This window comes from Strigops habroptila, chromosome 5 (assembly GCF_004027225.2).
Source record: "Strigops habroptila isolate Jane chromosome 5, bStrHab1.2.pri, whole genome shotgun sequence".
In the NCBI taxonomy this organism is placed as follows: domain Eukaryota; kingdom Metazoa; phylum Chordata; class Aves; order Psittaciformes; family Psittacidae; genus Strigops; species Strigops habroptila.
Window position 1 is genome coordinate 1,352,324 of NC_044281.2, and position 19,675 is coordinate 1,371,998.

The 19,675-nt window shown below is 44.4% G+C and overlaps 1 protein-coding gene across 4 annotated transcripts in view; it reads left to right on the forward strand.

Annotated features, from left to right (window-relative positions):
* The window catches only part of FN1 (fibronectin 1), a 55,524-nt gene that overhangs the window by 25,635 nt on the left and 10,214 nt on the right, over positions 1-19,675 (forward strand). Inside the window, exons 20-34 of one of the 4 annotated variants that reach the window (XM_030487383.1) lie at positions 2,498-2,764; positions 4,303-4,397; positions 4,737-4,905; positions 5,194-5,280; positions 5,966-6,157; positions 8,480-8,752; positions 9,777-9,959; positions 10,958-11,047; positions 11,615-11,884; positions 12,278-12,394; positions 12,835-12,999; positions 13,705-13,860; positions 14,627-14,740; positions 16,296-16,565; positions 18,417-18,604. In XM_030487383.1, the coding sequence (XP_030343243.1) occupies positions 2,498-2,764; positions 4,303-4,397; positions 4,737-4,905; positions 5,194-5,280; positions 5,966-6,157; positions 8,480-8,752; positions 9,777-9,959; positions 10,958-11,047; positions 11,615-11,884; positions 12,278-12,394; positions 12,835-12,999; positions 13,705-13,860; positions 14,627-14,740; positions 16,296-16,565; positions 18,417-18,604 (2,636 nt within the window). The remainder of the gene's footprint in view (positions 1-2,497; positions 2,765-4,302; positions 4,398-4,736; positions 4,906-5,193; positions 5,281-5,965; positions 6,158-8,479; positions 8,753-9,776; positions 9,960-10,957; positions 11,048-11,614; positions 11,885-12,277; positions 12,395-12,834; positions 13,000-13,704; positions 13,861-14,626; positions 14,741-16,295; positions 16,566-18,416; positions 18,605-19,675) is intronic. The other 3 variants (XM_030487385.1, XM_030487386.1, XM_030487387.1) reach the window with 3 other exon arrangements.

Sequence of the window (19,675 nt, forward strand, 5' to 3'; positions counted from 1 at the left end):
ATGGGATCCTTATGTTTGTCCTTTGACATAGGTATCTGTGTGAGTGCCCTCCCTCCTCTTTCAAGTGAGGCTTTCAAAAGCAAGGATGCAGCTTAGGAGACTGGACTCTCTTGGAAGCTTTTAGAACAAGAAGAGCTCAGTTCCCAGTTAGATCTGTAATTTTATGTGGTTGTTTTCAGGAGCCTTGGCTATGTGTAGAGCCCTTCTGAAAGTCCACACATAGAGTTGTACATTGGAGCATAGACATTTGATTCAGACAGCACAGGGCTAGTTACAAATGTCTGGAATCGTTTTCCATAGGCTGTGATCATCCGCTTAACTGCTTTGCCTAAACCACATTTCAGAAAGCATTCACATAAATTGCATCCTGTAATCGAAAGTCCTGGGAAACAGAAATCATTCAGAGTTCCCAAGGAGAACCCTGAAGCAAAAGTCTCTTCCCACGGTGTAAATGTGCTTCTCTTTTTGGCCTTCCGTTAAAAAACAGTCTACAAATAAACTCTGAGTGTGTGTGTGTGGCTTTTTAATCTTCCCCTTTTTCCTTTGCTATGGGGAGAGGAAGTGATAAAAGCCTAATAGAGCTGGCAAATTAAATTATGCAGAAAGGAACTGACTGTAGGCTACAAATTGGAGGAAGATAAAATCCTTGTCAGATGAGACTCCGCACAGATGTAAGTACCAAGAAGAGATAAAGCTGACTCTCAGCCTGTGGGTTGGAGATGGGCCTAAGGAGGGTCACACTCATCCCTTGTCTTTTAGAACTATCTCCCCCATCTTTACAAGTGGTGGAAGAAGGAAGTCCTCACTTCCTTTACCCTCCCTCCTGTCCTGGTTTTGGCTGGGATAGAGTTAATCTTTTTCCTAGTAGCTGATATAATACTGTGTTTTGGATTTAGTGTGAGAAAACAACTGGGGACAAAACAAAAGGGACAAGAACTCCCACTGAATTACTGAGAGAGTGAAGAAAACATTTATTTTTATCACAAAAATGTTATTTATTCAGGAGGAGAAGAAAAAAGGGTGGTTTTGCCATCAAAAAAGAGCAATTAATTTCAACATAGGATTGGCACCCGGGAAAGGTGGGAAACCTGCCACACAGACTCTATATTTGCTGCAGTCCCGCCTGCTGTAGGGACAACTTGCTTAAGTGTCTTTCCCCCTCTGAGCCTCATCTTGTCTCAGCCAAAGACACCGTTCACTGGACTCCAGTGTTAGTGCTGAAGGAGCTGTGTAGCTTCAGCCTCCTGTTTATGTAGTTTGCTGGGTTATCAGTTTCAGCAGCTTCCCAGGGGCAGTGATAAAAAAGGGAGGAAGCCTGCTAAGAGCGGTTGCGTGAGTCCCGAGGGAGAGATGAGCATGCTTAGAATTGTTGGATAGTCAGTTCCAGGGTGTGATTGTTTTTAAGTAGATCTGGGGACTGGTTTTCTGCTGAAAGTTGCTGACTCTTCCTTATTTTTACATTAAAATGACCAACTTGGGGGTATTTTGTTTTGGGAAGGGATTTTGAGAGGGCAGGGAATAGGGCTGGGCAAGGATTGAAAAGAATAAATCTTCTTAATGAAAAAGGGCTAAAGTTGGGTTTCTGTGCTTATGCTGACAAGTTTGAACTGAGCTGAGTTTTAAAAAATGCTCAGCATTCATGAGAAACTATTGAAATTCCCAAGTGTGGTTGGGTTCATCTGTCTTGCCTCAGCTGTTAGCCTCACTTCCCATGGGATGGCACATATGGCAGCCACCCAAATCAGCACAGCCAGAAACACGCAGATCTGCCTGGCCCAGCATGTTACTGGATGGCACTGAGGCATGGATGTAGTAATTTCACATCTGTCAACATAAGAAGGACATGAAACTGTTGGAGCAACTCCAGAGGAGGGCCATGAGGATGATAAGGGCTGGAGCACCTTCTGTGTGAAGACAGGCTGAGAAAGTTGGGGCTGTTCAGCCTTGAGAAAAGATGCGTGGAGACCTCAGAGCAGCTTCCAGTATCTGAAGGGGGTCTATAAGGATGCTGGAGAGGGACTCTTCATTAGGGATTGTAGCAATAGGACAAGAGGTAACAGGTTCAAACTTAAACAGGGGAAGTTCAGGTTAGATATAAGGAAGAAGTTCTTTACAGTGAGGGTGGTGAGGCACTGGCACAGGGTGCCCAAAGAAGTGGTGAATGCTCCATCCCTGGCAGTGTTCAAGGCCAGGTTGGACAGAGCCTTGGGTGACGTGGTCTGGTGCGAGGTGTCCCTGTCCATGGCAGGGGGTTGGAACTAGATGACCTTAAGACTCTTTCCAAACCATTCCATGATTCTATGATTGCCAGCTCTCTCCCGGTCCCCACCTTCTCTCTTCCCTACTGTTGCACTCACACCCTAAGTGAGAAATACAGGCTCAACAACCTCGTCGTGCACCCGTGTTTTTTGCATGGTAATGGACTGCCTTGGAAGCAGGGGTGAAGTACAGATTCAACTGGAAAATGGATGCCCATTATGCTTTTTTTCTTCCTCAGAGCTCGATGCCCCCACCAACCTGAGATTTCTTAATACCACGGAGCATTCAGTGTTAGTGTTGTGGACACGGCCCCGCGCTGTGATCACAGGATACCGGCTGACTGCAGGTCCCACAAGAGGAGGTCAACCAAGGACCTACAATGTAGGACCTTCTGCCACCAAGTACCTTCTCAGGAACTTGCAGCCTAGCACTGAGTACACCGTGTACCTTGTGGCAGTTAAAGATGACTTGCAAAGCACCAGGGAGACTGGAGTCTTCACAACTTGTAAGTATGATAGGCACATATTCCTCTTCCTTAGCGCCCTGGCCCTCCTTCAAAACTTGTGCTGAAAGTGTCTATTGTGAATTGGTTTACAGAAGAAGCCTTTTGAAGTAGCATTCCAGTGGAACTGCTTGGGAAATAGTCCTTGTTCTTCTTTCTGAACTATTTGGCAGGATAAAAGAGAGTAATTTGCACTAAAAAGCTTTTAGTAAAATATGTTTCAGCTTTTTTGGTCATTAAAGACAAAAGGGAAACTACTAACTACTGGTACTTCAGGTTTTGTTTAACTGAATAACAAAGAGATTTGGTTTTACTTGATCTTTCCAGTTGTTTGGTTTTGGCAAGACAAATCAAGGAAAGCAAACAGCAACCTTAAACTGGGCAAGGAATAATTAGCCTGTCATCTGTAGAAAGCTGAAGGCAGTCATTTCTCAAGCCCAACCATACCATCTAAGGCAGCTCAACTGTAGTTACAGAACTGATACAAACATTGTGTTCTAGCAGTTTGCTTCTTTATTTCAGTCACATATGCTGCTGGCTTGGAAAAAGTATTGAGCAAATCTGAGGAGGAAAAGGAGTTCTATGAGAACCCACATGTACTTCTAGAAAGAACAAATACATTCACTGTTTAAAAAATGATGGAGCCGTCATATAAACTAAAAATTCAAAGCCATCCAAGCCCAGAACCACATCCTCTTTTCAAAAGAGAATGTGGTTTCTTTTAGAACAATGTGAAAGGGTTCAAACTTCTAATCAGAGTAACACTGTTAACATTGGCAAGGTGCTTTTTTGCTGACAGACAGCCTTATCTATAAATATTTTCAATTAGGATATGATTGGATATCTTAGATGAATATTGCCTTCAAATTCGGGCTTATCTGAATGAAACCAGTCCAGTTCAAGACTATAGATTAATAAACCAAGTCTCTTCATTGATAGTGAGGTCAGTGCAGATTAAACTCAGTGGAGTTGTTCAGACTCATTCTGGGATACACAAAGGCTTTGGCTTCTGTGTGATGCTCCTGACAGATATCAATGAGACCACAAATTCCTCAGATAGACTTTGAGCTTCCTTTCACTCTGCTGACTTCAAAAGAGTTGAAGCTGTTGGTGACGAATGAGATGGTCCTAGCTGAGACAGCTGGATGACAGACAAGGGTGTAGTGTTCTGCTGCTCGACTGGCATATGGTGGGTGAAGGAAAAAAAACTGGGTTTTGAGGAACTCTTTAGATATCATGCCAAAACCAATATTGCTCAAATTCTTGGGGTTGGATGCATAGAGGACTCATGAGGCCGAGTTCAGTATTTCCTTTTCCTCAGGAACAACAAAAGCACTGCCACTTGCATACTGGGTCTATCAAGCCCAGCAGCAGACAGAAGTCATCTGTCAGATCTCTCCCAAATCGCTGGATTTTCAGAAGTAATATAGTTGAGCATCTATCACACACCTCTTGCTATTTGGACTGCTGTAGGTCAGGTTTTCTAGCTGTTTGGTGCCACCACAGCAACAAGACTTCAACTCTGTCAATTCGCTTCACAGATCAGCCTGCTGGGTCTGTTCCTCCTTTTAACACAGAAGTGACTGAGACTTCTATTGTCATCACCTGGACACCTGCCCCAAGGATTGGTTTCAAGGTAGGAAAATTGAAGGCCTGTGTTTCTTTTTTCTCTTGTTTCATTGTGGTAGGAAGGAAAGATTAAAGCTGTTTACTGTGGACTGCAGTGAAGATAGCACAAAGTACAAAACATGCTGCTTACAGGCGGCAGGTCTAGGTCACAGAGGTCAATGCAAGCATCTCATCTGGGCTTCAGGTCAAGTTCATCAGTGGGACATCTAAAACACAAGCTACAGGGTTAGCAGTTGGCATTCAGCATAAGGGCCCATGACGCTCCTCTTGGATAAATCAGGATGCTGATAGCTAGCTGGGATAGGAGTATTTGAGACTGGAAAGCAAACTTTCTGCTTCTCTGCAGCTGGGTGTGCGCCCAAGCCAAGGTGGAGAGGCTCCTCGGGAGGTCATCTCTGATTCTGGCAGCATCGTGATATCTGGCCTGACTCCTGGAGTGGAGTACACCTACAACCTCACGGTCCTGATGGACGGCCAGGAGAGAGAGACTCCAATCATCAGGAGAGTGACTACACGTACGATGCATTTTCTTTTCCACAATTATTCCTTCTTCCACTTGTTCCCCTTGTGCTGTCTTCTGGGAGTCAGTTCTAGTCTTTTCCTCCTGTCGTAGTCTGGAAGGTGTTTTTCTTCATGATGCATAGGTGACAGTAGCACTAGCTCATGCAGTGCAGGGTCACGACTTGAGGAGAATATTTTGAAGTCATTTTGAAGGGTGAGGATAAAATGTGGGGAGAAGGGATGTGAGGGAGCTAGCATTATTCTCAGTGCCACAAATGACCCATCTGTCTTAATGCTTGCAGCATTGTCTCCACCAACCAACCTGCGCCTGGAGCCCAATCCCGATACTGGGATCCTGATAGTCTCTTGGGATAGAAGCACAACTCCAGGTAACTACGTCAACTCGCACTATGCTGGAACCTTCTGTTGTACCAGAATGCCAACATTTGTTCCGTGGTGACCTGCAGGTCGTTAAGGAGATTTTGATGGGAAGCATGCCGTAATTTAAGGAAAAAATATACGTATTTTTAAATATATTCAAAGATATGATGCGATTCTGGACAACATGATCTAGTTGAAGATGTCCATGCTCATTGCAGGGGGTTGGACTAGATGATCTTTGAAGTTCTGGCCCCCTGCCATGGGACACCTTCCACTAGAGCAGGTTGCTCCAAGCCCCAGTGTCCAACCTGGCCTTGAACACTGCCAGGGATGGGGCAGCCACAGCTTCTCTGGGCACCCTGTGCCAGCGCCTCAGCACCCTCACAGGGAAGAGCTTCTGCCTCAGAGCTCATCTCAATCTCCCCTCTGGCAGGTTAAAACTATTCCCCCTTGTGTTATTACTACATGCCCTTGTAAGAAGTCTCTCTCCAGATTTCCTGTAGGCCTCTTTAGGTATTGGAAGACTGCTTTAAGGTCTTCCCCGAGCTTTCTCTTCTCCAGGCTGAACAAGCCCAGCTCTCCCAGCCTATCTTTACACAGAATGTAATGTGTGTGCTTCATTTGTTTATACTGATACCTGATGTAAATAAATACAGCATGAGATTACTGCATACTGGTATATCTGTATTTCAGGCATCAGTGGGTACCGAGTGACCACTTCTCCTACCAATGGGCAGCAGGGCTCTACCTTGGAGGAAGTAGTAGGTGCAGATCAGACCACCTGCACCTTTGAAAACCTAAACCCTGGTGTGGAGTACAATGTCAGTGTTTACTCAGTCAAGGACGACCAGGAGAGTGTCCCCATCTCTGAAACCATCACACAAGGTAATGAAAAGATGAGCAGCGGTTTTAGCTACTCAAAGTCAAGTTGCTGAGCCCAAGAGCTCTATATTGCAGAACTCAAATATTAGGCTGATGGCAGAGGCCTTTATATATAGCCTTAAGAAGCAGAATAGCCATGTACCAGCATGTGACAGAGCAGTTTTTATACCCATTTACTTCTCTGCATGGGCAGCCTACATTGCCTGTCAACAGGGTGGTGGTAAAGAGATGGGTCTGTTTTATCAGTACGCTGTTAACTTGGCTCTAAAGTGCCCTAACATCTGCAGTACAGCAGGTGGGAAAAGGAAGTAGGTGAAGAGAGATATGAGTGGGAAGCAGCACAGGAGAAATTTTGGCAGCAGAAGTGGTGGAAGATCACTTCAGCACAATGGAGAGGAAAGCCAGGATTGAAAGGTCCATCACTGTAGCACTTCTGGGACACAAAGTGGTGTGTGCCACCTCACATTACATGCTGCAATGATTGCAGAAACCACATTTGCAGCCACAGTAGCAAAATTAATATGCATCTCCCCAAATGGTTTCATTTCATTTTCCTTTGTGAGGGCTTTGTTTGTTTGTTTTTGTTTCTGCTCAGCCGTGAAATGATGCCAGCTACTGTGTTTGCTTGCTCTTATAACACTGCTTTAAAATTTCTATGCTTCACTGAAGTGCTGTATGCTCCCTGGGGGTGAACTAATACTGTGATACTGCATAATTAAAGCAGTAATAGCTTTGGCCCTTTACCATCTTCTGGTGGGGGAAAGCTAAGAATGTATGTCTCTGGCTTTTAGCACTCTTTAAAGGTGATATGGTACATGCATTCCATGTGGATAAACAATGATTTTACAGAAAACTGGCATTTTTTTGCATCTATTCTGTAAAATAAGTCTTTCCATAGAAGGACATTAAAATGGAAATAACCACTATTATTAAAGCCAGTCTTTTGCAATATAACTGTCCCATAATTCCTTTTGAAGCTAACTTGTAATAATCCAACAGAATGGATCCCGAGTCATGCATCCTTGACTCACCTCTGGGTGTCTGATCCTGAGAGATGAAGAGCATCCATAAGCTCCCACTGATTTCAGGATCACCCTGCTAAAGTTACACAGCCAAATCTTGTGGCTTAAATCAATACCAGTCTATTGACTTGAGCAACTGAGGGTTTGGCCATTGTCAGTTAAAGATGCATCTCACTTTCCCTGCTCCCTGCCCAATTCTATTGGTCCTAACATGCAGGAAAAGAACAGCTTTGCTAATAGGAATAACATGGATAGGGAAAACGGTCACAGCTGTGCTTGTTTGCCATACAGAAATTTAGGCAATATCTAGGTCATGAAAGAGGATCCTTGTTCAGTGCTCGGTTCTGAGATTTTGAACAATTTAGCCAACAAATCAAGTCAGCCTGTTGGCCACATCATGTGCTGGGCATGACCTCTGAATATGGGGACATTGTCACTTAGAGAACTCTTTCCATCTAAAGCTCATTGTTAACCATTTGCCGTCTTTCCGAGGAAGTGTTTTATTACTCACTGTGCCATATCATCTAGTTTTAGCACATATATTGCAGCAGTCAGCGGTAAGCAGAACGTAAGGAATTCTGGGCCACATCCTCAAGCTGTTACAGGGATTTGAGACTTTTCCCCCAAGACCAATGTGAATACTGCAGATAGTGGATGATCTACCCTGAAGCTTTGTGATGGTTCTCACCAGCTGAGGGTGAAATCTGATTTAACCACTTCAAATAGATTGATATTTTTATGATCCCAATGATAAAAGTTAGACTTACCGTTTGAACAAGACAGAAATTCTAGAGGGTAAATCAACAATTATTTCAGATGAGTTGTTTTATTTGTATGTTAATAGACTTTGATCTCTTGTTTTCTACCTGCACAAAAAAAACTGAGGTATGTTTTTTATGTTTCTATTTTCATCAGGAAATGAGGGGTCATTATGGCTCATTGTTGCTCAAAGTAAATTTGTTGCAAATTAAGTGCCTCTCACAGGTTTTTATGAAAATTGTGTGTCTAAAGTGGCAATGCATTGTCTCAGGGGGTTGGGGTTTCAGCTTCTGTCTGCCCACGGAGGCAGTTGGAGACTGCATTGAAAGGCACAATATAAAAAGAAGAAAAAAACCCCACAAACCAAAAAACCACCGAAACCTTCTCCTTTTCCCCCAAACCCCGCGAGAAATTCTGCATATCACCGCAATTGCTTCTAATGTTCTGTCAATGTTAAGAGTGATGAACACTGCTTTTTTTCTCCCTTATCTTTCTTTTGCCTCTGTATGTCTTTGCCTTTCCCATTTGCTCTTTAACTCATTAGAGGTGCCCCAACTCACTGACCTAAGCTTTGTTGACATAACTGACTCGAGCATCGGCCTGAGGTGGACCCCGTTAAATGCCTCCACCATTATTGGCTACCGCATCACTGTAGTTGCGGCAGGAGAGAGTGTCCCTATTTTTGAAGACTTTGTGGACTCCTCAGTAGGATACTACACAGTGACAGGCTTGGAGCCGGGCATTGATTACGACATCAGTGTAATCACACTCATTAATGGCGGAGAGAGCGCCCCTACCACTCTGACACAGCAAACGGGTGAATCTTGCAAACTTGTGTGTTTTGTGATGTGGACGGTGTTTCATGCTGTCACTGGCTGTCAGGAGGATGGGGTTTTGTCCAAAGAGGAATCCAGCCGCTCACTGCAGGGAAGCCAGGCACACCCAGCTTGCTCCTTTTGCTAAATGGCAGCTGGGGATGGATAGGTGCTATTTCTAATTTGAGGCATTTTAACACTGCGAATGGCTGCAGGCTTGTCAGACTCATTCACCGTCTGCTATTCACATTTCTGGGATCCAGTTGGAATCAAGAGCCTGAAACGTGAGCTTTATATTCACCGGACTATTAAACTGTGATTCCCCAAAGTAAGCGTGCTGAAGGGTGGAGCAGTTCAGCAGACACCCTCCAGCCTTGATAGCTATTTGAGCTTCCAGCAGCCTGTTTCAGTGGTGGCTCCACTCTTTCCACAATGCCCCAAAGGATGCAGGTGAAATGAAATGGCCACTCCCTGAGTACATGCCATTGACAGCCATGCCACGCCGTCAAGGGTCTCTCTAGTGCATGAGCCGAAGGCGAGCTGAAAACTGGTTCTTGCATGAAATCCTGTTGTGGTTGAGGCTGTAAATCCTTTGACATGAGTAGAAGTAGAGTTATAGGAAATTAGCAATATACCGTCTCCTCTCCTATGTGTGCATGTATGAATTCTAGATGAGATTACTTTTCCATCTGTAAGCTGCTGTATGGCGACTTTAAACCTCTCTTGGCTCCACATCTGTAAGACGAAATATAGCTGCAAGAAGCGTGTCACTTAAACTTGCTACCTTGTTTTCAAATTAGCCCCACAGGTTATATGTTAAGTATCGGGAATTGCCAAGAGGTTAGAGGAGCCTGACAGTAGTACAGACATATTTTTAACTATAGTAGAACCGAACGTAGTTTAGAAGTCTGTTTGCATGGATCTGACCCAGTAGTCTGTTATGCATGAGATGCTGATTCCCTGGACATACATCTTGATCAGCTTTTATGCATCACAGAACTGAGAGATCTGTTCTTTGTTATGTAGCTGTGCCTCCTCCCACTGATCTCCGCTTCACTAATGTGGGGCCTGATACTATGAGAGTGACTTGGACCGCACCAACCTCCATCGTGCTGAGCAGCTTCTTGGTGCGCTACTCACCTGTGAAGAAGGACGAAGATGTTGCAGAGCTGACAATTTCACCCTCAGACAACATGGTGATCTTAACAAGTAAGTGGGTTACCTACAAATGTAAAGAGGCCCCTTATATATGACATAAGGTGGGGCAAAAGAAAAATTGCTTACTATAAGTACAACTGGCCAAATTCTCAGCTGATCTAAGCTGATGCTGAAGTAGCCTCCTGCAAACTCACACTAAGTGGGGTTTGGCCACGTGCTTTATCCAGGTTAAAGCCAAACTGCAGGAAAGTTTTTTCCTATATCGATCCAACGACAGTGATGAATCAGACTGTGGGTCAATTGCATTGATTTGCAGCCTGGTTAGGTATTAAGAGTAAATACCTGTTACTCACCTGGTTTGCCAGAAATGTCAAGGACTTGCAGTGCAGAGGTTCAGGGAGAGGATCAGAATGTGCAAAAGGTCATTGCTCCTTTGGCTTTGTATGCTCGGAACCAGAAAATAAACACTGTTTGTAGCCTTACGGGACATGGCAACAGAACATTGGGTATTTTCAAAAAGCTGACATTATTTTTTCCTGGTGCAAAAGCTCCAGCTTTTGCATTTGAAGTCTCTTTTTTTTTCTCCATCCTAGAATCAGGTTGTTTGAGTGACAGACAATACCCACTTTCAAAATAAGAGGCCAGATCTGAAGCTTGTCTGAGTTAGAATAGCTGTGCTGGAAATCCTTGGCCCTATTCCAGTTTACATCAGCTAAAGCTTTGGCCTGGTGCATAACTAAGCTACTAGATAACTAGAAGGGACCTTGTAGAAGACTAATTGCTTCTAGCCTGTCTCCACAAACTAATGAAGCAATGATACAGGATACCATGCTCCTTCAGGCTAAAACATTGTAAGCAACCATAATGCCACGAAAAGAACAGATGTAAATTTTTGGCTGTCCTGGAGGCTCATGTCTTCTATCAAGTCAAACCTGATTCTCTCCCTTCAGAAACACAGTTAAAATTGTGTAGGTTGGGTGACTTCTAGCTATTTGTAAAGAAAGATATCTGAATTCCTGTACTTGAATTTCTGTACTTCAATTCCACAGATCTGCTTCCTGGTACTGAGTATCTGGTGAAAGTCTACAGTGTTTCTGACCAACATGAGAGTGCACCTTTGTCTGGAATCCAGAAAACAGGTACTTAGATGCACGCTGAGACACATGTAAGATTAATGCCACCCAGTAAGCATTCATTAATAGGACTTTATTGCTTGCTCTTGTATATTGCCACCTCGTCGGTGGGTCGCCAGCTAGATATCATAGAACAAGGCAGATGCATCTCTTGGGAAACACTAGCAAGTTTTGCATTTCTTTATGCCTGAGAGCCAGAACTTCTGTTTGTTTTAAATAGAGCACCCGGTGTGAATGTACTGATGGTGTCTGCCTGAGAACCAGCCAGGCAGAGCCTATCATATTTATCATTCAGTCTTTCATGTTTCCTAACTGTGTAGTGGAGTTTGCTCATGTGCATTGTTTATGCTGTGTTGCCTGTGTGTGCCATACTTTCTTTCCCTGCAGTTGTGTTTCAGTGCTTGTTTATCTCCCTTTGATCATGAACACATATTTATTTAGTTCTATGGCTAACTAGCATTTAGCTTAGGATCTGGTAGCATTGTAGTATTGAGCGTAATGAAACGTGTTTTAGTGATCATGATAACCAGTAGTTTGGCTGAGCTCAGTCTCTTATCTCTTTGAAATACCCAGCTCTCGATTCCCCAACTGGCCTTGACTTCTCGGATATAACTGCTAACTCCTTCACCGTGCACTGGATTGCTCCTCGTGCAACCATTACAGGCTACAAAATCCGGCACCACCCGGAGCATGGTGCTGGCAGGCCCAAGGAGGACCGTGTGCCCCCCTCACGGAACTCCATCACCCTTACCAACCTGCTTCCAGGGACTGAGTACGTGGTCAGCATCATTGCCATCAATGGCAGAGAGGAGAGCGTGCCCTTGGTCGGCCAACAAACAACAGGTAAGCCTTGAGAGAGCACTGGCTAAAAGTTGCCATGAGGGTTTTTGGTGTCCTCTAGCAAAGTAATTGCTGTTGAACCAGATATTCCCTACCAGCTAGTGAAACTTTGCTTATGAGGAAGTGTCTATGATACTGAGGTAAGGCCTGATTTAGAAAACGGGGAGAAACCATGCTACTTTCAGACCCAGTTGGATGTCTTTAGGGCCAGCAGACTTTTTTCATTATATCTAGCCCAGTGCTGGGTGGATTTTAACCAGATACATCACCTGTAGAGGTGTGTGCACTGGGCTAAAACTAGGGGAGACGAGCAGCAGAGGGGCATGGTATGATAGGTGGAATATGTAACTGCTGTACATTAACTGCATTTAAACTCTGTCGATTCTCTGTTTCTAGTGTCTGATGTTCCAAGGGACCTGGAAGTGACCCCCACCAGCCCAACCAGCCTCGTGATTTCCTGGGATGCTCCTGCAGTGACAGTCAGATACTACCGGATCACTTATGGTGAAACAGGTGAGGGCAGGCTGCTATGGCCAGTCACAGACCAGAAACTCTATTCTGAGGCCATTAGAAAGCCACAGCAAATAGCAAAGGCAGGTTTGACTGTAGCAGACAAAAAACTCTTGTATCTCTGAGATTCTTGCAGCTTATTTAGAGAAGATTGTAAAATGTAGGTGTTGGTTGTTCGTTTGTTTTTAAAGGAGAGCAAATCACTTTTTGTCTACCAAAAAGAAAGAGCATCTGGAGCATTCCAGACATTTAGAGGTGGTTCTGTGTACACATTTCATTCTTTTCTTTGGGCTGGTCTGAAAAAGACTTTGACCAAACAACCATTGAAATCAACAGGGTCCTGTCTTCACTGGTGCATATAGGATTATCCTGGGTTTGGTAAAGATTTAAAACATAGAATTTAGAGATCCATTACATTTCTTTTTCCATGCTACCCTCCTTAGGTGGAAGCAGCCCTGTGCAGGAGTTTACAGTGCCTGGCACCATGTCTACTGCTACCATCACTGGCCTCAAACCTGGTGTAGACTACACCATCACCGTGTATGCTGTAACTGGCCGTGGAGACAGCCCTGCCAGTAGCAAGCCAGTCACTGTCACCTACAAAACAGGTGAGACCTGTTTAAACAAAACAAAGTACACAAACCCCCCTACAGCTTGTGTTCAATTATCCCCATAAATTTGTATCACTGATCCCTGGTTTCTTTTACAAGTCACGGGCTGTGTTGTAAGCCCATCACTTTCAGTGGAGCTGTGTATTGTGGTGCCCCAGCATGATAATGACATGACACAGAAGGGGATCTTCTGTGGACTTGGACTTTTGGTGGAGGGACACCCTGTAGAGTCCTGATGGGGATACAAGCAATATTTGACTGCTTATTTCAGAGTGAAAATCCTGTTGGGCTCTTGTATCATGGGGCCACTCTTGGCTTAACTCTGATGCTTGTGGCACACTGTTGTATTACGTGATCCTGATGAGACCTGGCTTTCTAACTCCAGGACTGTCATCTCACTCCTCATCTGGATATAGCCTAATCCTACTCCTACTGCAGCTGAGGATAAAGGCATTTAGTAGCCTCTAAAACAATAAAAGTCCTCAGCTAACATTGATATGAGGTCAGTCACCCACACATCTTGGTTAATGCTTTTTTGCTCTGGGCTACCATGAGGGATAAATAAATAGCAACATGTGTTTGCTGTTCCAAGAAGCACAGCCTAGAAAAGGAAGAGCAGAATAAAATTCAGCTGGGAGGCAACAGTAGGGGGAGGGTTCCCTGTACCAACATACTCAGAAAAAACCTTTTTTTGTTGCCCAGAAATAGACACACCATCCCAGATGCAAGTTACCGACGTCCAAGACAACAGTATCAGCATCAGATGGCTCCCTTCAACATCCCCCGTCACAGGGTATCGTGTGACAGCTGTCCCCAAGAAAGGACATGGGCCCACAAAGACTAAAAATGTCCCTGCAGGTAAGAGCAAGTGGCATCCTTCACCACATCTGTAAAGAATGAAAGACGTGGCCACCAGAATCAACACGGTCAGGCACTAGGCATATGCTTGAAGCCAGACTCTCTCCTGCTTGTACCTATTTTTGCCATCCTGCTGACTTCAGTTGGGTCTCATTCAGGAGAAGCTAGGGCAAATTTTTGCCCTGAAAGCTTTGCATACTGCAAAGGTTTGCTCTTGGAAACCTCAGTGTCTCTGAAAGGCACCTGGATTTCAAAGAAATACCATTGGATTTTCTAACATCCAGCAAAACTTCCTCTGAAATCGTTCTGAAGGTCCCATAATGTGGCCCTTGCTCATAGCATGGACTCAGTCACACAGGCTGCAGGCTTGGCCTCGTTACCATAGAGCTTGCCAAGTCAGCTCTCGGGTTGCTCTCAGGAACACGGTGCATTTTGGAGGATCAGCAGTGATTAGCACTCTAGGGATGCTTGGGATGCAGCTGGGTTAATGGTCAGACTTAGCCCAGAAAATGATGAAAGCTGGTCTTGCTTTATTTTTCTACTGTGCTGACCTGCCCTTTTAGCTGTAGGGCTTTCAAGCAGGTACAAATTGCAGATGCTGTGTTGGGCACTGCCAGAGAAACATAGTGCAAGCAAAAGGCAAACTTGATATGTCAATCCCATCGTGTTTTAATGATGTTTATCCACAGTATGGCTTATACAGGCCCTTCATTCAAGGCTACTTAGAGGCCAGTTCTGATGGACTAATGTTGTTCTTTCCTGCCAGATCAAACGCAAGTCACTATCGAAGGTCTGCAGCCCACAGTTGAGTACATGGTCAGTGTCTACGCTCAGAATCAGAACGGAGAGAGCCTCCCCTTGGTAGAGACAGCTGTCACCAGTATGTATTTCACTTCACGGTAACAAAACAAGTGTTATCTATTGATGTCTACCATGCAGTGTCACATTGCCAGTGAAAGCAAGGGGCAGCTGCCTAGTTTCCAGGAGAATGCAAAGTGGTCTCTGCCCTGTGATAAGTACCATGCACCTAAATTGCAGATGCTGGCAAAAAATGCAGGTTCCTTCCCTCCAACAGTGGCAAAATGCAGTTTCTCACCCCCTCAAAATGCTGTGCTTCTGATTTTCTTTCACTAAAGCCACAAAGTCTTTTGGGGTTTTGTTTGCCATCAGCCAATCAGTGGGAAAAAATGTGCAAAGATCTTTCTGGAGCTAGGTGGCAAAGGTGATTACTGGCCGTGAAGAGGAGGCAAGAGGGAACATCTAACTCAGAAGGATACCTCTGATGCCTTTTTCAGGGACACCTTTGGGATAGGGATTTTCATGCATGTTATTCCCTTGCTTGGGCTTGTATTCAACACCACAGCTCAGCTCCAAGTACTTACAGAATTGTCCTAAAGACAAGAGGAGCTTCACTGAAGCCTTGCAGAGATGGGAAAAGGGTCCACATCAATTTCAAACCAACAAATTCCTGGACAAAAATCACCTTTGCCAACTAGAAAATGTAGAAAATTCAGAACTAACATAACATGGCAAATAAAAGAGTCGAAATCCTTTAGAAAAGCATAATTTTGATCCAATACAAAAACGATATGCCAGATCCTCCCCTTTTGTGTAACAAATGGGTATAGCTCTGTGGTAGCCACTCCTGTGGAGTAGCCACTCCTGTGGAGTAAGGCTCACTTACCTTGCTGTCTAGCACTGAGCTCCCACCTTGCTAGGGAAAGCTGATGAATTGATCGAAGTAGGAAGCGTACCACCCCGTTGCACCTGTGGACATTCCCTGTGCACTCAATATGAAGCTAAGAAGTTTGTTTCTAACTGGTATGAAACTATAATATACTGAGTGATTTGCTTTCTTGGTGAGTGTGTTAATTGGATGTTAATTTATGAAAGAAAACAGCGGGACTGATTCTCCTTGGACTGGTGCTTTGCACAGCAGCTTACAATAGTGAAAAGCAAATGCAGCACGAATCCAAACTTCCCAAGGCAGGTGGGTTGACTGGTGGCCTTTAGCACTAGGAACCAGTTACTGGCTCTGATGGTAGAAACAGGGCTTAAAATTCCCACTTCCTTTTTTTCTCTGGACCACATGATGGTAGCTTAATGCTGCGAGAGTTGTGTAAAAGGGGTTGGTGCTAATGGCTTGCAAATATAGGTAAGGATTGGTGGCCTGGGTGCTTTGAAGGTTGTAATGCAAGTGCTTTTAGTTTCACCAAGGCCAAGGTCGCCTTCCTGCTCTCTGGCACCTGCAGGCTCTCAGCCTCACTCAGCACGGTGTAAGCATGTGTGCAAGGTGCAGCACAGAGGAGAATCAAGTCCCCCCTCTCCTGCGCAAAACCGAAAACTGCTTTGCATGTAATAGAAGTGCTTTTTATTTTCCTCACCCACAACCTGCTTTTTATCACATAACCTCTTCCCGTTAATTTGCCTAACAGACATTGACCGCCCTAAAGGACTAACATTCACTGAGGTGGATGTTGATTCCATCAAAATTGCTTGGGAAAGCCCGCAGGGGCAAGTCACCAGGTACAGGGTGACCTACTCAAGCCCTGAGGATGGAATCCATGAGCTATTGCCGGCCCCAGGTGGCGAAGAAGACACTGCTGAGCTGCATGGCCTCAGGCCAGGTTCTGAGTACACTATCAATATCGTTGCCATATACGATGACATGGAGAGCCTGCCCCTCACTGGGACCCAGTCCACAGGTACACCTTTAACTACACCACCCAGCAGGCCATGGCAGCAGTGGCTTCTGCCCTGTTGGGTGAAGTGTGCTTCCATGTGCAACTCCGTGCCGGGGAAGCCCCAGGGGCAGCTGAGGGGATGTGATTGCTCTTGAGAGATGGCTTAGTTGGTGCTGGAGAGTTGGCTGCCGGCAGAGTCAGCCTACATACACATTAGGGAAGGTAGGGAATGCAGGAAAGATTGGCAGAGTTGAAGGAGCAGATTCTAGAGGAAGGAAGAATGTCCCTTCATAGCCTTCTCTTAGTCCTCAAGTGGATCAGTAATGTCCGGTCCCTACTCAAAGAGCCTAATTCATGGTGAACCACCCTCTCACAATGCTCTTGTCTTTAGGATGTGGGGCACCTGCAAGCAGCAGCAGTTACCAACAGTAGAGAGACCAGGGCAGCTTTCATTCCCCAGGGTCCTTGCTGTTGGATGGAGCAAAAGATGAGCATGAAGGGCTAGGAGACTGCTTAACCCTCGGGTCTCACAGAGCCTCTAGATCCTTCCCTGGCATTGCTCTAAGGACTACAGCCTATGTGCATGCCTCTACTCACATCATCTCCACAAGAAAAGGACATACTCCAGTCAGGAGAGTCCCTTAAGTGCCAGTCTCATCCGACTCCGTGCAGAATACATTTCAAATTTCTTCGTCAAAAACAAAAAGGAAGCTGATAAAATTACTTCCAGCAATATGGAAGTAATTGCAAAGCTTCCAGCATTACCAGACATGTCTTTATGGCAAAGGTAGCACCTCTGTAACAAAGGTCTTTTGTTCATTTGTGGATGAAAAGTTAGCCCTATAATTCCAGGGGTGTAATGAAGACAGTGATGCCTAGCGTACAGATTGTTATGCTAAACTGAAGCAAAGTGCTGTAATGATGGAAACAGCTGGCTGACTACCTGCCAGAAATGCAAATATAGTCATTTTTAAACCCGACTCTCTGGTTTACCCTTTGTGGGCTCTTCAAAAGAGTATTTGAAGGCATTCAAGACTTTCCATTGACTCTCTTGAGCTTTAGATTGAGCTCTGAGCAAAGCAACAAGGAAGAATTACCTTGTATTTCCACTCTATAAAATTAGAGAACTTCACAGCAACATGCTAATAGTGGGCATTATGGTAACAGTGTATATTTCCCTTGTTTACAGCACAAGGACTACCAGCAGTAAGGCAAGAAAATGTTTGAATGGATGGTCCTTTTTATGTAAACATTTGTTTTTAAAGACATCAGATGCATTTGCTCGTGAACAGGCTCTTGCGTGATGAGCCTTATGGCCACCACAGCTCTGCTTTTCCATTGCCTTGCTCTCTGTGTAGTAATTTACACTTGTGTAAGTGGCTGTAAAATGCTTCCCCTCTGCATTTGCAGTATTTTTATATTCTCTTTGCAATCCCTGAGCCTGCTTCCTACTTACTTTTGTAAATCATCCATCCTGTTTTAGAAATGAACAGACAGGCAAGCGAAGCAGGACTGAACTATTAGCTGTGTGATGAAAAGCAGAATTAAACCAGACTGGCCTATTGCAGATTTAAGCATCTCCCAAAGCCTTCGCCTTATATCACAGCAAGCGTTGTTACTCAGCTAACTTCAGGGCTGAAGCATCAAGATCTCCTTATTATTTCTGCTGAAAAGTATTACTGTAGATTTGAGCACCTCCACCTGAATTCCTTGTCCCCTTCCACAGAGCTTTATGCCTGTGTTTGCAGAAGGCACACCACTTTTCTGCCCATCTATTTTGAGCCTAAACCTGTCTCATGTTCAGGACAAAATATTGTTTTATTCAAGACTGTTTTCTTTAAACTAACCATGTGCCAATGTGGATTTTTGCAGCAATTCCACCTCCAACAAACCTGAAGTTTACTCAGGTGACTCCCACCAGTCTTACTGTCAACTGGAATGCACCAAACGTTCGCCTCACTGGCTACAGAGTCAGAGTGAACCCCAAAGAAAAGACTGGTCCTATGAAAGAAATCAACCTTTCTCCAGACAGTACATCTGCTGTCGTGTCTGGATTAATGGTAACTCTTTTCTCTGTGTAATGAAGACTGTGTTGTGGGAGGATGTTAGGAAGACCTGTGGCAATTGCAAATTCCTGGGTCAGGAACTTGAGCTGGCGTAGGTCACTCCAGCTCCTAAGGGTCTGACTGAGTTTGAAGCTGATGGCTAGTCAGGCTTTAACTACTTGTTACCATAGCTTTTAGAAGGCAAAGTGTTGGCCTGCTGAATCTGCATTCTTTTCCCTTCCTCACTGGGCACAGACAGACTGGATGCCTTCATCAAATGCAAATTATCAAGTTCACAATCAACAGTAACCCAGTAAAATGCTTTTACTCATCTTTCACAAAAGAGGTCAGATAATCTGATCTAATGCAGAGGTTTTCAAGCTGTGATATGGGAGCTCTGGCAGTCTTTTGCCCATTTTTAAGACATCTGCAAAATATAAGTACAAAATGCAAGTCTTTTGTGAGTAGGCTTAAATTTGCTATATAGCCATCTTCTCCACTGAAAATATTTCAGAAGTTCCTGAACTGGAAAAGGCTGAAAATCACTGCTTTTATGGTTCCTGCTATCTTAAAAAGCTACTGATCTGTTTTTAAGGAGTTTTATGAATCATTTTCAAAAATGAGCCTTAAAAAAACATTCTCCTCTAAGTGGGCTCCTGGTCTGATACAGACAAGGATGAAAGACCATGCTGTAACTTCCACCATTCTCTTCACAGCAAGAGCACCTTATCATAGCAAATGGCATCCATTAACCCCAGGATAAACAGGAGGTAAAGTAGGTTTTTCCAGAGAATCAGCTTTGAAGCACTGATTCCAAAATGAGGGATGGCAAATAAGCTTCTTCCAGGATTTCCTCTGCTCCTGTGTGTGCATATATGCATGCACTACTGGTGTTATTAACAAGGTCCATGTCTACTCTTTTGTTATAGCTGGAAATAATTAGAATTATCTCATCAATCCTTCACCAATTTCAGTTATTTTAAGGTTTCACACTTCAGTGACTGGTGATTGAGAAATCTTACTCTGCCAAATGCTGAATGAGGGCAGGAGTATTTCCCACTGTGCCAGCTCCTTCTGATAACATGT